Source organism: Diceros bicornis, chromosome 10 (genome assembly GCF_020826845.1).
Source record: "Diceros bicornis minor isolate mBicDic1 chromosome 10, mDicBic1.mat.cur, whole genome shotgun sequence".
Classification (NCBI taxonomy): Eukaryota; Metazoa; Chordata; class Mammalia; order Perissodactyla; family Rhinocerotidae; genus Diceros; species Diceros bicornis.
In genome coordinates this window covers 46,898,296-46,914,726 of record NC_080749.1, presented here as the reverse complement: position 1 = coordinate 46,914,726, position 16,431 = coordinate 46,898,296, and the positions used below count along the sequence as shown (strand labels likewise).

Below are 16,431 nucleotides of genomic sequence, written 5' to 3'. Positions count from 1 at the left end.
ATATTTAAAAGATCTCTCTGACTACTACAGAGAAGAATAGATTTTAAGGGGCAAGAGGAGAAACAGGAGAGACCGGTCAGAGCAGTCCAAGCAAGAGATGATGGCTTGATTGCTGGGGTTGGTAGCAGAGGAGCTGGTGAAAAGTACACAGATTCAGGATATGTTTTAGAGTTAAGAGCTTACGGGGCTTGATAATGGATTGGAAATAGGAAACAGAGAGAGAAAGTAATCAAAATATGCCTAGGATTTTTGCTTGAGTTAACGGGGCATTTAGTGTGGTGCCATCTGCAGAGATAGGGAATATTGGGGGAGGTTTGGATGAGAATAGTGATTGGGGATAGAGAGGAGAATTAAGAGTTTTGGTTGTGAGAAACCCATGGGACATCCAAATGGAGATGACCATGAGATTATTGGGCGTATAAATCAGAGCTCAATAAACAAATCAGGGTTGGAGGTATGAATTTGAGAGTCTCTGACATGTAGGTGATATTTAAAGCTATGGGGTTTGATGAAATCACCCGGGTGGTGAAGGTTGTAGAAAGAGTAAAGAAGAAGACAGAGAAGGAGCCCTGGGGTGCTCCAACATTTGGAAATCAGGCAAGCAGACGAGGGCGTTGGAGACAGAGGAGTGGCAGTGAAGAGTGAAAAACGTAGATTGTGTTGTCACATAAAGAAGCTAAGGGAAGAGAATCCCAAGCAGAGAGCTTGGGCAGCTGTGAAATGTGCCCTTATTGGAACTTAGGAACTTACTCAAATGTGACCGAGATAGATAATTGTCTATTAGATTTGGACACACATAGGTGATTGGTGGCCTTGACGTGAGAAATGTCAGGCAAGAGTCATATAATGCCTTGAATCTCTCCTTGTTGCCTTTCATTATTGCTTATCTTTTAAAGCCACTTTTATATATTCACTCTGATTTGATATTAGAAAGAAAAGGGACCTTTTGTTGTTCTTAATTGTATTCCTTCAAGCACATAGCACAATGTTGTGCCCACCATTGGAACAAATTTTTTTTTTTTTTTTTTTGCTGAGGAAGATTTGCTCTGAGCTAACATCTATTGCCAAATCTCCTCTTTTTTTGCTTGAGGAAGAGTAGCCCTGAGCTAACGTCCGTGTGAGCTAACGTCCGTGCCAATCTTCCTCTACTTTGTGTGTGGGTCACCACCAGAGCATGACTGACAAGTGGTGTAGGTCTGAGCCTGGGACCCGACCCCGAGAACTTGGGCCACTGAAGTGGAGCATGCCGAACTTGAACCACTAGGCCATGCGACTGGCCCTGGAACAAATTTTTGTCTAATAAAATCTTCTCTTGTTTCATCAAACCCAGAGAGAGACACTAAGAAATTGTTTTGAGGAATCAATCTCCATTTTCTAGTTGAAATACATAGTTTAGGGGCCCTGAAAACATTGCCAGTTACTTTGAGGGACAGCCTCCTCAATGCTTATCACAATGCATTTTCTATTGGAAGGTCTTCTGAACTGAGAGAGGGTAGCTGTTAAATTTCTCTTTGGTCATTAGAATTTTAAACTGTCTATTTTTATATAGTACTCTCTGAGTGAATCTATAAGAATTCTATATAGATATAGCAAACACATGTGATCCTATTGGATTTGAGTAGCTTATTAAGGATGTAAGTATATCTCATACACAATTTAAGGCTTTTTTCCAAGCCAAGAAGAGGTATTTGAGTAGATTTCTGTTGTTTTGCTGAGCTTCTCTTTTATTCCGTCTTTTCATTTATTTTAAGGATATTAATATTGGCAAGGATGAGATAATGATTACAAAGGACACATGATTTTGAAGAGCTTTGTAAATTAAATGATAAAAAGACCAATCAGTAGTAATAGCAGGATGCCAATTGAAATTCTGTGTTAAAATTGTTTTGATATTTTTTTAAATATATTACTGCATCATGTGAAATTTTACCTTAATTTTCATTATGAAAATTGAGTGTAATACTGAGATAATCTTGATGAATAAAGCAGTAATTTACTTAAGCAATAATTTACTATGGCTTGTTGTTTTTAAGGCTTGATTAATGAATTTTTGCCCTGACCTAGAGAAGTTTTCTGTTTCAAATATCTTTTCAGTATAACCTCCTCTCCGCTCACCCTTGTGTGAAATTTGCTTTTGTTTACTGTTAAGAGTAGCAGCCTCCAAGGAATAGAAACTGATAGTCAAAATAGGCCACTGGTGACGAAGAGCTTATGTGAAAATCCCTTGGGTAGAAAAACTGCACGTTCCTGTTTAAACAGGGGTGGGGGAGTTCAATGGCAGTTACTGTGATTTTAAAATCTTAAAGAAAACTAGTATTCTTAAGCAGTAAGTTATAGTTATTATTGCAGGTTCATGTGTTAGTTTTTTTTTTTTTTTTTTTACATTCCCAGAATTTCCTATACTTAAATAAGTTATAACCTTTGATTATTTTCACTATATCTTTGGCTTTTGGTGACATTTAATTTAATTTTATTATGGCTTCAAAGCATCTCAATCAAAAAATTAAGAATATTGGGAGAGATGTGAGTAGGTAAAAGGTATTTTAAAAATTTTGCTGGTGAATAAAAGGTCAAATAAGTTAACAAAGTCTTAAAGCTACTTAGGATTCAGGCCAAATCCAAGCCTCTACCTGGTATTCTTTTTACTCAACTATACTATGTAGTAAGCAAACTTTAACTAGATAGACACATTCCTAAATTTAATGTAAATAGATCACAATTGGGAACTAACATATACCTGATCCTACAGGCTCTACCTGTCTAAATTCTACTTTCCTTTCAAGAACTGAGTCACATGTCTCTTCTCTTTGAAGTGCTCCTCCACTCCCACAGAGCTAGTTTCAGCTTGTTGTCATTGCTCTGAATTTTCAAGGTTACCCATCTGTTTAGTGACACCACTTTTTTGCTTTGCATTCGTTATTTAACTACTTACACATTGCGTCTTCCCTATTGGATTTCTAGTTCAGTGTGGAAGGATCTTGGTCTGATTCACATGTGCTTTCCAACTTTCAGGACCAAGGTGACAAATGCTTTTTTATTTGAAGTAATACTAGGGAACATTAAGATGTTCTTAATAGAAGTTCTATGTAAATAATATTTCAACTAATGCTTTGTTCTGCTTTCCTTTTTTAAGTAGGCTTAACTTTAATAATTAAAGATGGGTTTTCATCACAGCCTCAAAGTACCTTAGGAAATGAGACAGTCACAATACACAGAACATTAAAACTGTGAGTCAGAGGAGTTCATTGCGGTGAGCAGTAGACAGGGAAGATGTCCCGAGGAATTGTGACTCACTCTGAACCTTGAAGGATAGATAGTATGTGTAAAGGCAGAGAGGACGGCGTTCAAATGGAGATCATGATGAGCACCACTTGAAGATGGGAAGGTGCCTGGAATGATGAAAGCAGGGCATGGGAAGATCCTGGTGGCAGCAGGAGGTGCCCATTAGACCTCCTTCACTGCTGCTCCTCTTGAAAGCCAAGTCCTCTGGGGACAGAGTTCTTCCTGCTGCCTTACCTCTCTGCCTGTGGCAGCCGGGCTTCTCTTCTGGCCTCCTCCACGAAACTCTTTTAAAGCCCTAAGTTCCCAGTTATCCCTTGCTAATAAATCTAGTGTGTATTTGTCAATACTCATCTTTTTAAAAATAAAATATAATCAATTAATTTCCAAAAATCCAACACAGGTAATCCTGATGTAAAAATTCATTTTCTTCCTTGGTGGTAAGAGCATTTTTCCTTCCCAGTTATATACTTAGGTTCCTCATCTTTGTGGGAAGTATTCACTGAATTCATTCGTTCAGTCAGTAGGAGTGCCTACTATGTAACAGGCATTGTTCCGGAGATTCTATGCATTTGCAAATATGTGTGACACGTGGCAGTGGAGACAAGTCCCTATTCTCATGGGATGGATTACTCTTTAATGGAGGGAGACATGATAAACAAGTGTGTTAGTGGCTGATAAGCCCTAAGGCAAAAGTAAAGCAGAGAAATAGAGCTGTTATCTTAAGGTCCGGAGCCAACTCTGTAGAGGGTCCTGAGTCAGGGTTGTTCGAAGTGTATTCAAGGAGAAGGCAGAGTCATAGGATTGGAATGCCGTGAGCCTTAGGAGAAAGGGGGAAAGAGGAGACTGGAGAGGCTGGAGGTAAGGGAGGACAGATTATAGGACGCTACATCTTATTTTGAGTGAGGTCAGAAGACATTGAAGGGTGGGAGAGGAAATGTGGTGATCCAACTTACATTTTAGGAGGATCAGTCCAGCTGCTATGTTGAGAATAGAATATAAAGTGACAAGGTTGAGAGCAGGGAGACCAGTTAGCAGCTTGAACAGAGGTGTTTGGTGATCAAGGTTGTTGGTGGATTCTGGGTCTATTTATAGAATACAGAGCTGGCAGAATTTATTGATGGTTTGGATTGTGAGTGTGTGTGTGAGAGGGGAGTTTTGGCCCAAGGAACTGAAAGAATTGTGATTTACTGAGATGGGAAGACTTGGAGAGGAAAAGATTTGGTTTGGAGGAGCTGGGGAGAGGAATCGGAAGTTAAATGAAGTTGGAGATTCCAGTTAGTCATCTGAGTCCAGATGTCAAGTAAGCGTTGGATTTACGTCTAGAGTCCAAGGGAGAGATCCAAACTGAATATTTGGTGTTTAAGATTTCCTTCCTATAGATTTTGCAAAATTCTTGTTATATTTATTGTAACAACTTTTAAAATTCATTTTTGTTGCTATTGTAAAAGAATTTTTTTCTTTCGTTATACTTTCTGACTAGTTTTTGCTTATGTTTACAAAGACTATTGACTTGAGTTTAACTTTGTTCCAGGCCACCTTAGCGAATTCTCTTGTTTATAAAAGTTTTTTAATTGATTTACTGATTTTTTGTCTCCTTTGACTTCTCTGTGGAATTTTACCGAACTGTTCAATTCTAAGTACCACTTTCTTTCATGGCTCCATCTGCTTGCCTCTGCCTGAAATATCAATTATTTCTTGTCTTTTCCTGTGAGTTTCTGTTCATTCCCCCAAAACCAGCTCATGTTTCTCATCTATAAAATGTTTCTGGATTCCTAAGAAAGTTTTTGTTTATATGAGCATTAGCTGTACCATCTGCGTAACTATATTAGAGGAATTATCAAACTTTGTTGGAATTTTGTGTATATCTGTCAGTTCTTTTTGGGGTATAAACCCTTTAGGGGTAGAAACTGGATCTTATCATCTTTACATCCCCAGTGTTTAGCTGAATCTGCTACATGATTGTCTGTTATAGGGTAAATGTTTCTTGAATACATGAGTAGTCAATTTCTGCAAGTTAAAAATGTTGTGAAATTAGATCGAGTTTTCTTCGTATAGATTTTACAAGCTTGTTATATTTATTGTAGCAATTTTAAAACTTCATTTTTGTTGCTATTGTAAAAAAAATCTTTTCTCAAGTGCAATTTATCTCTGAAATTTTACTCCTAAATATTAAAGGCCTATAATTGTAGAAAATTAATGTACAATATGGGAACCTTGCTTCTGTTTTTTCATGACGCTGAATGTGTAAATGTGCTTGGATTTGTGAGACCTTAAATTTTGAAAATACTGAATGGCTAGATGTTACACATGTACTTACAAAGAAGCCCTTTTATCTTGTTTGGTTTTTATTTTGCCTAGGAAATGGGGAGAGGGAGGAATTAAAATTTATATTTTTCTGAATAGGAAGCAGTAGTATTCTTCCAAAAGCAATCAGCCTTTCATAAAGGTAACATTTTCAAAAGCTCTAATTTGTAGTACTTTAAAAATATATATATATGTCATTACTTGTAGTTACTTTATATTTATTTTCATGTTTCAACCCATCAAATCACTGAATTGGCTCATGTGAATTTTTTCAGAATGTTTACTACCTATTTCTGTTATAAATCAGTTGAGGGGGTCATCCTAGTAAGTGACACTGAAACATATTTATTAGAATAATTATTTGTAACATTTTTCATTGAGACAGAAAAGTAATTTATCAAATAACCAGTCACAGTTCATTGTTCATTGCTAAGCATAGTAGGAAATATAGCATGCTTCTTTCTTGCAGGAAATTATAAGTGTCGGCAAAGAGATAAAACTGGTACCCAGGAAAAACAGAAAAAATGTTTCATTTGTGAAATCTGTTGAATGTGCTCTATAGGGAGAGACTCTGTGTTAGGAGGTGGGTGGGAGGGGAGAGCGTGGTTTCAGCTAGACTTTGAAGGATAGGTAGGGTTTATCTGGACAGAGAGGCAGAACACACTAGATTGGAAATAAATAGAATGAACGGCACAAAGGTAAGAGCTATTATGAGGTGTGGAAATGAGATTCTGACCTCCATCCTGAGACAGGAAGGATTTTTATAACTTATCTCATCAAAGAAAATGTTACATTTTTGCTTTGCTATAGTGAACACACATTAATTGAACCTACTGGAGTGAATATCAAATCTCTTTATCATGTTTCTTTTTATTACCAAGTAATATAGGCATACTGTCAAAAACAAACAAACAAAAATGCAATTAAGAAAGGAAAAAAAACCAAAATCCTCAATTCTATCATCCCTAGTATACTAACAGTTAACATTTTGGTGCATTTTTTTTTCTAGGTGTGAAAATCATATATACACACATTTTGTGTTTTTATTAAATTTCATCTTACTCAAAAGTTACTTTTAAAATACGTATGTTTTATTTTCTGTGTTTTGTTTTTATTTTAGGAAAAAACCAAAAGCCAAGGCACCACTTCCTCCAGCTGAGACCAAATACCTTGATGCCTCTTCAGTTGATGATTCTGTAGAATCCTCTGCTTTTATCATGGAACAGAAGGAAAACATGATAGATAAAGACATTGAACTCTCAGTGGTCCTCCCTGGGGATGTTATCAAATCTACTACTGTTCATGGCAGGTATGATGGGGCGAATGAAATACCAGGATTTCTCTTTCTTCTTCTGTCATTGAAACCCTCTGTTGTGTACTTCTTGATTTTTTTCTTTGACAAAATACTTCATTTATCACTTAGTTATCTGTTAAAAAAATGCTAAAAGGTATTAACATTTTTCTGACAATGTTTTAGTATTGATGCTGTGAATTCCACACCCGCTGTCAAGTGACTCTTGAAATTTAGAACTATTTTATATTTTGTTAGTCATTTAATAAGTTTTTTAAAAATAGCCTTTCCCAGAAAAATGGTTATCAGTTACATTGATTTTGTAAGACAAACTTACAAAGCAAGTCAATGACCTATAAGAAAACCCTTTCCCTTCCTCTCCAAATTATTCTTTCCCTTTTAAGCTGCTTCTCTGAATTTGATTTTGCAGAAGTTACTAACTACTCTTAAAATCGAATACTCTATTATTTGTCAAAACAGATAAATCTATCGGTAAAACTACCAGGATTTTTAATTTCATTAAACGATTTAATTAATTTATTAAAAATATGGATAAGTTTAATAGAAATGTAAAATTAAACTTGAACTCAGAAGTGAAGTAGTGATTTAGGAGACTTATTTTTAATCGCGTAGAAATTGGAAAAATGGAATAAAGCCAAGTGTAATTTTCCATTTCATTTTGAAGTGGAAAGTTACAGGGGTTGTGTACTTGGTCCTTTTCCACCTTTCACCTTCAACTGCCCGTTTGTTATCAGGAGTCCTGTTGTAGAAATCTAGGCTGTTTTGACTTTAGTATAGTCTCTGTGTGTGCACGTGTGTGTGTGTGTGTGTGTGTGTGTGTGTGTGTGTGTGTGTAGAAAAAAAGAATAAGTAAGCAACATATTGGATATTGCATTCTTACAATGAGGTTTTATCTAGAGGGACCTCATTCAAGATAATCTTAATCATAAGATTTATCATCAAGATTATGTGTAACTTTACAAATTATTGAAAGTACATGAAAATAGAAAAGCTCAGCGTTAGCAAACAATACATAGTATTGTGTATTAAATTCTCATTGAATGTAAGTAAGTTGTGTTTGGCCATTTGTTTTGTGTTGAAAGCAGTTTTGGAGATCACACCTTGCAGCATATTTATGAGGTTGAAAAACCTGTGACTGTCCTTGGGGTCTTTCTACATAAAAGGCAGGTAATCACCTGGGTTCTTCCTCTGCTTGATGAGGAAGGCGTCTTGTAAGTCATCATCTTCAATCCTTGAAATAACACCATTACCCTGGTTTTAAAATAATAACGATAATGGATGTGGCTGAGGGTAATAAAGGCAATTCCTTTAATTTTCCCTGAATTCAAAGTAAGTTACAAAAAAAAAAACTGCCTCATTTTTCCTAGTTTTTCCCTGATGCTGACAGGTGACAGTGTTTTCATTATCAGTACTCTTCAAAATTTCTTCTTGGACGTACCAGTCATCTCTCTACACTGCCGTCTTCTCTGCTTTCAGCCTTCTGAGTGCTTTAGATTTTTTTTTTTTTTTTTCGGTGAGGAAGATTAACCCTGAGCTAACATCTGTTGCCAATCCTTCTCTTTTTGCTGAGGAAGATTGGCTCTGGGCTAACATCCGTGCCCATCTTCCTCCACTTTTTATATGTTAGATGCCTGCCACAGCATGCTTATTTTTTAACTGTGCGTAGGTCCACGCCTGGGATCCGAACCCACGAACCCCGGGCCGCCAAAGCGGAGTGCTCGAACTTAACCACTACACCACTGGACTGGCCCCTAGATTTTTTTTTTCTTAACTTTAATGACTTCAGCATTAGAATCTCGGTTTTCCTGTCTATCCTGTCCCCCATCATAATTATTTTAGACTTTTCCACATGCTACCCTGAGCTAACTTTTCTTCTCTTTCCTTAACTCTGGGAACCTACATCCGGAGTCTACTTCCCCTGTCTACCAGGATGGTTGTGTCTCATCACTTTAAAGCTGTTCCATTCCTGAGGTGTTAGGGTTCCCTCTTTGAACACAACCTTTTTGATATCCAGCTTACCCACTTTCTCTTTCTTAATTGGATTTGTTCTTCATCCTCCTTCTTAAGTCTACTTTATGGCTGCTCTTCAGGTTGCTGCATTTTTCTTCGTGTTTAACTGGGATTCTGCATCAGTCATTTCTACTACATTCTTATTTACAGGGACCCTAGATTTTTCCTCACCCTTCTGACCTCCCAGCATGTTTGCCTGCCAGGTCCCTAAACCTGAGTAATTTTTCATCAATCAGCTTTTTGCTTTTGGGCCACCAACTGTTGTTGAATTACCTCATTTCTCTTATCTATAAAAATGTTTTATAACTGAATTGTTGTTAGGATTATATAAAATACTATCAGTGCCTGGCACATATGGGCTTCCTCCATTTTCTCTTGAGAACTGCTTTCCTTATCCCTGGGCTGTCTCCATTTACCCTCCACCCTCGGATTAATCTGACTGAAACACCCTCTGTTTGTGGCACTGCCTTGATAAAAGACTGCAGGAACAGCAATTCAATACCAAATTAGGGAAGTCCAAACTACCAGGCCTGGAGATTGGGACATCTTATTTTCTTCACCTCCAAAATTAAGTAGACTTTTCCTTCAATACTCGCCTTTGAATATCTTAAGCTTTCCGAACTCTTCTGACACTTGATACCATTGATGGTTATCATGTGGTATATGTTCTATGCTATAATTTATGCGTATATCTTATCTTCTTGAATAAACCACCAGATCCATGTGGGCATCATTACTTTTCTTCATAGTGTTTAGCACAGTTTCTTGCAATGTGGTAGGCATTTAATAAATTCATTCAAGTCTCCCTAAACCCTTGTATGTAGAAGGAGGTAGCAACTTAAATGGGGTGCTTTGAAGAGGCATTTGGATGGGCCCTAGTTGCTTTCCCAGGATCTTTTAAAGATTTTATTTATTTATTTTTCCCCCCCAAAGCCCCAGTAGATAGTTGTATGTCATAGCTGCACATCCTTCTAGTTGCTGTATGTGGGACCCGGCCTCAGCATGGCCAGAGAAGCAGTGCCTCGGTGCGCGCCCGGGATCCGAACCCGGGCCGCCAGCAGCGGAGCGCACGCACTTAACCGCCAAGCCACGGGCCCGCCCTCAGGATCTTTTGAATAAAGATATTTTCTCCAGGTGGAGAACAAGGCAAGAATGAGCAGAATGCAGAGGCCCCAAATTCTGATTGCTTTTTAAATTTTGTTTAGGGCTGAAAAATTCTTCTGAGGGTAGAATTTGTTTCATATCAGTGTTTTTAGTAGGGAGTTTGATGTAAAGACTTTGTTCCTAATAGTTTTATTCAGGAATGAGTCATGTTGTAGACGCTATGACTAACTTTTTTATGTTAAGCGTTTATGATTAAAAGTGGTTGTGTGACTGAATATCTTAGGCGTGTGATTCTGGATAGCTTAGGAATGATTCTAGATCTTTTACAGTGTGATTCAGGAAATCTTACAAGTGTGATTTGGGATATAGTGAATGCTGCAGCTACTGCTGGCCCATTGTTTAAAATAGAAAATAATGTTTAACAATAACAACAGCAAAAATGTTCAGAAGTTCTATTTCTGAAAATATATTCTATTTCTGAAAAATGTTAGCTATCTAACGTGAAGACCTGTGACAGATAACTTAAATTGCTTCATGGCATTGTTACTACAAATGGAATAGAAAGCTTTCAACAAAATGATGCAGGAATTTGGTGGGGGCCTGGGGAAGAGTAATTTTAAATAAGTTTAAGTGCATAAGGTTTTCTTAAATCAGAGTTCCGTACATCACTGTGAAGGGTCCCTAATATTTTTTGAGACCATCATTTCTTAATTTGTCTAAATATTCCTTTATAATTATATTCCAATATAAATCATATTCCAATATAAATATATTTATTTTGATAGTATTATTTATATGCATTTCCTTTGAAGAATAATATCAATATTAGACTGAAATAAATATTTAGAAAACTTATCATACGCTTCATTTAACTTTTCACAAATTTTTTTTTGCTCAAAATATGTTCTTGGAGATTTTTAGAAAGCTCCTCTCTGTCTTCTTATACCACTCATGCAGAGGTATGCTCAGAATGTTCCATTTGCAAGAATGTGAACACACAGCACTATCTTCAGAAGAACGCACTTGTTGTACATTGATTTTTCACCAAATAGCTTATTTAGATTAGGGAATACAATAAGGTTGGAGGTGGTAATAGACTTTATGCTCAAGGGAAAACTAAAAACTTGCTATCCTGAATTAGGTTGGTAGCCTTCTGCTGGCTTAACAATCTTTTGGTAGCAGAGCTTAGTGATACTGCATCTTTAATGACTGAAAGTCACCCTGTGTCTGCCATCTTGCCTTTGTGAACCTTTGCAGGGCCAGCCTAAACTCTTGAGCATTTCTGTGTATCCAGATGTCATGGATGATTGGATTTCAGGAAGGAGCAATGAAAATATTTTATTTATATATAACATATAGTAGTATGCTGTAGTATAGGTACAGGTATATATATGTGTATGTATATAGATGTGTGTGTGTGTATATATATATATATTTATGTATATATGTGTGTGCTGGTAGAGCAAATGACCTTTTTCACTAGACACAGCAGCTCTGTGCCTTACTAAAAGTGAGCATTAATGGTTACTGCTGTTAGAGACAAGCTGCCTAGAGGCTGTCCTCCTCAGAAAATGCCACGCTACACAACAGCATAAGTGGTGGTATCTACCAGTACTTGGGAAAAGTTAATTTTTAATGAAAATGAGCTTATAGGCTAAACCGTTGCAGACATTACAGAGAATAAGGAAATACGTGGGTTCATTTGTACATCACGTCAGGTCCTTACCTTGTAGCCCAGTATGTAATGATTCCACACTGAATAAGTGTTCTTTCCTTTTTCCTCTTTTCTCTCTCTCTGGGACACGTTAAAAGCACTTTTCATTTGGGAAATTTGATAAAAAGTTGACATTAATCCTCTTTGTTAGCCTATGGGGAGAGCATTCTATGGCTCTACTAGTGCACTCTCTCCTACAAAAGGGAAGAATGGAATTAATACCGTTTAAACAGAGGAAGATATTTCTCTCTTTTATGCCCATCCCATAAATAGGAATTTGTTTTGATTTGAGCAAATCTGAGAATGACATGAATGGAAACACAAATAAAGAAAGCAGAGAACTTGAAGTTAGAAATCCCAGGCCCTTGAGTTGATTCCATATCTTGCTGTGTGATCTCAAGCAAGTCATCCAACTCTCTGGCCTTTGCCTGTAAAATGACCCAGAGACATGTTGTACATGGTTTGTGGCCTGATTGGCCTGTCTAGTAGCACAGTGGATAGCAGAGTTGAGAGTAAGCCCACAGCATTGACTGGCACTGGGTGGGTCAGATTACTGTCTTAGGAGCATTTTACATGGACTACAGTGCCACCTATTGGAAAAAAGGAGGCTATGAAAAATGACAAGATAATACTGGATTGATGTGGGTCGATTTTGTTTAAAAAAAACTAACACAACAGTATAGATCTCGAAGAGTTTCAAAATTTCCTTTCATACTTATATTTATTGAAAAATATCAAATGACAAATGTGTGGTAAACATATTATATAATAAATAGGCTAATAGGTTTCAAGAACACACTACTAAAAATCTATTGCGTGGCACAAATCATGTTGAACTCCATAAAAATGCTTAAATTTTGGTTTAGATACTTATTCAATGGTAGCTGCTTAAAGTAAAAGTTGGAATTTTAACTGTTAAGTGTATTTAAGTGCTGGCTGAATTTTTTCACTTGGGAGTGAAGAATCCTGTAATCTAGGCTCTCGGACTGCCCTCCACAGCCCTGAGCCAGGGAGCACATAAGCCTCTGTTGGCTGATTGCTCTCCTGGTTGAGAAAGGGTGACAGAATACTCACAAATGCCCTCTGAGTGTAGTTCTAGGAGGGCCACCCTCTTCTCTTTACTTTCCTGGCATCTTCGCTTTGTAACAATGACCCTTGTTAATTTTATTTTTAATTTTTTGTGACCACAAATGCAATAGTTGAATATTATAGAAAGTAGAAAAATACAGATAAGCCTAAAAAAATTTTAAGCACCATGTCATTATTAAGCAGGCAGATTACAACTATTAACATTGTGGTATATAGCCTTTTATTCATATCTACACGTATGCCTAGACACACACACACAAATATATATACACACATATATAGGCACTTTTTTTGTTTTTTACCAATATGGCATCATATTGCACATACTATCTGTTACCTGCCTTTTTTTTCAGTCAATGATTTCTAACTTTCTTGTCAATAAAATTTTATCATATACTTTGTCCATATTTGAATTGCCCCAATTGCAGTGAGATATGTTTGTAGTATTTCTGTTTTTATAAGGGATGTGTATGTATGTTTAATTGGTATGTTCTTTAATCACAGTTTTTATGAAGGTAATTATAATTATGTCTGAATATAATATCCAAGATAAATGACTAGGCAGAGTTTAGTCTAAAGTGGTGAATTTCAAATTTTTTTCTACTTTTAGAAATACCTGTTTTCAGTATTTGATATAAGAACTTTTGTCCATTTAATACTGATCTGATCTATTGTCTTCAAATCTTTGTTTTGTGTTACTTTCTTCAAAATGTTTCTTATAGCATAATTCAATAAACGTTCTTTGAGATTACGTTTATTTGTTTTATGTACCTGATCCACTTCATTTCATGCACACAGGTGTAGTTAAGAGAGTATTGCTTCATTTCTGAACTCATTACTGAACTAGGTGGGTTAGCATACGATAAATAGACATCAGTAACAATAGGAATGTTCTAAAAATTCCCATACTATCATTGGTCTAATTGAGTTGTTAGTGTGCATTTGTAAGGGACAGCTGGAACCAGTTCAACTCAGCTCAGTTTTGAGGCTGTGTTGAAAATGGGTAAAATACTTTATTAGATACTAGGAGAGATTTAAAGAATCATAATAAGGAAGACTCTTATTTGTAGAGTTCAGCCCCTTCTCAGATGCTTGAAACTCATCTACTCCTAATAAGTACTTATCATCATGCATCCTCATTTTCCTATGACAGTCCCTATTTGAACCTGTTATCCCAGAGTAATTACTAATAATGCCCCCTTTCGCTCTCAGGTGTCCCAGGTTGGATGATAAATTACATAGCCACCCTATTGGTAAGTGACTTTGTTTAAGCACCTTCAGAGTTTGGAAATTCACCAAGGCAGTTGTTGGACTCCTTGCTGATCTGAGAGCTCTTTGGGGAACTATGATTTTCATTTTTGATACCCATTTGGATTTTTAAAACACAAAAATGAAAGTCTTGCATTATCTATCAGCTAGCAAAACTAAGACAAGATTACGCCTAATATACGTCATGAATGCAGAAAGGGTCACCAGAGGATTTAGGGGGTGATTTAATGATGTCATTAATCCATGAAGTAAAACTGCAGCAGATAGCCTTTTGCAAACCATCCACCCCATCCTGAAGCCTGATTTATGGTGTCATGAAGCTAAATGTAGCTGGATTAAGAGTCAGGACATTCTAATCCTCACTGTTCCCTAATTATATAGATGCTCTTCATAATCTGCTCATGTAACTTCTCTAATCTCAATTTTTTCGTTCATAAAATGGGAGTAGCTTTTGTGGTGGTTGTAAGATCAAATGAGGTAACAGATATGAAATTAATATACGGGATTGTTATTTATTTCTAAATGGAAGTGGGAAATCTCATAGGGATCTTCATTTCAAAGAAGAGTTTTTAAAGAGTCTTAAAAAAAAATCTGCCCTCCAGGAAATCATTATTTTACAAGAGAAAAAAATATGTAAATAGTATTAGTACAAAGCAGACTCTGTTAAGTAATATAATAAACCCAAAATTCAAAGTGACTTGGTGGTATAGAGGAGGAAGAGACTGTGCCTTACTTGAATGAGGAAGTGATGCTCAAGTTCAGCCAATCCTTTTCAACTTTTAATCACTTGGCTCGGGTTTCAGGTAGACTGCTGGCATGTGCTCCTACCTTAGCAAACAAGAAAACAAGCATCCTTCCTGTGGTGATCCCGTGGTTGAACCTGTTAGCCAACTGCTGTTTGGTGCATCAACTCTGATAATTACCCTCAAACCAAAATGGTGGTCTTTGGTTGTAGTAATTTGGCATCCAGGTGGATAATTCTGAACAACTATACTCAAGAGATGATTTCATTTTCTTTGGGTGCACTCTGTGACTAGATATCCCCACAGCAGCCCCAATGGATACAGGGCCTGCTTAAAAGTTAATGTCCTACTTTTATAGGGTTATGGCTCCTTTATGGTAGAGCTGGACATAATGAGGGTAATCCCCACCCTCAAAGTCGTCTAGGTCAGGGTCATCTCTTCTGTGCTTTTAGTGCCAATGGCTGAGGTTTCAATTAAATACTTCAAGCATTGGAACTGGTCTGAGGCTGTTTTTGGAAAAAGTCTTAGCCCAACTTAATGCTTAAATCCCACCTCTGTGTAAAGATGTCGTGGCTTTAGACACAACAAGGCTACTAGTCAAATTTGTTAATTAAAAAAAAAACAGCTTTCACACTTATATGTTTTTTTGTTTTTTTTTTTTGTGAGGAGATCAGCCCTGTGCTAACATCTGCCAATCCTCCTCCTCTTTTTGCTGAGGAAGACTGGTCCTGGGCTAACATCCGTGCCCATCTTCCTCCACTTTATATGGGACGCCGCCACAGCATGGCTTGCCAAGCAGTGCGTCGGTGCGCACCCGGGATCCGAACCAGCGAACCCCGGGCCACCGCAGCGGAGCGCGTGCACTCAACCGCTTGCGCCACCGGGCCGGCCCCCACACTTATATGTTTTTAAAGCCTGTGAATCTCCTTTCAACAACTTTGCCTTTTCATGCGTCACATACTATACGGCGATCTCAGTTGTATATTGTCTGCCATGTGTTTGAGCTCATGGATATTTAAGCAGAATTACCTCGAGATAAATAGTGGCTGGTTCCTATAAATTCCTCATTCAATGACATTGACCTCACTATGTGCCTGACATTGTATTAGGTTCTGGGAGTAAAGATTGCTAAGAGGTGGTCCTGCCAGAGAGGAGTTCATATCTAGGTAGAGATGGAACCCAGATACCATCTTGAGGTCACTCTGCTCCTTAAGGTCTAGATAAGATTGACCTGAACCCCACCTTGTGGAAAGTTCAATACCCTTTATAATATTATTATAAATTCCCAAGGGTTTGTGTTCTTGGAGCCACCTCTGGCTCTGACTTGATATCTTATTTTGGGATTCTTTTTTTTTTTTTTTTTTTTGCTGAGGAAGATTGGCCCTGAGCTAACATCTGTTTCCAATCCTTCTCTTTTTGCTGAGGAAAATTGGCCCTGAGCTAACAGCCATGCCAATCTTCCTTTATTTTGTATGTGAGCTACCACCACAGCATGGCCGCGGATGAGTGGTGTAGGTCTGCGCCCGGGAACTAAACCTGGGCCACTGAAGTGGAGTGCACCAAACTTAACCACTAGGCCACAGGCCCAGTCCCCTTATTTTTGG

At 37.4% G+C, this 16,431-nt stretch overlaps 1 protein-coding gene across 8 annotated transcripts in view; it reads left to right on the top strand.

The window, feature by feature from the left end:
* The window catches only part of COBLL1 (cordon-bleu WH2 repeat protein like 1), a 155,603-nt gene that overhangs the window by 85,860 nt on the left and 53,312 nt on the right, over window positions 1–16,431 (top strand). For 5 of the 8 annotated variants that reach the window (XM_058549135.1, XM_058549131.1, XM_058549129.1 and 2 more), the window contains exon 2: window positions 6,707–6,895. In XM_058549135.1, the coding sequence (XP_058405118.1) occupies window positions 6,707–6,895 (189 nt within the window). Of the gene's footprint in view, window positions 1–4,203; window positions 4,583–5,685; window positions 5,729–6,706; window positions 6,896–14,027; window positions 14,069–16,431 lie in introns of those variants that run through there. The other 3 variants (XM_058549132.1, XM_058549130.1, XM_058549134.1) reach the window with 3 other exon arrangements.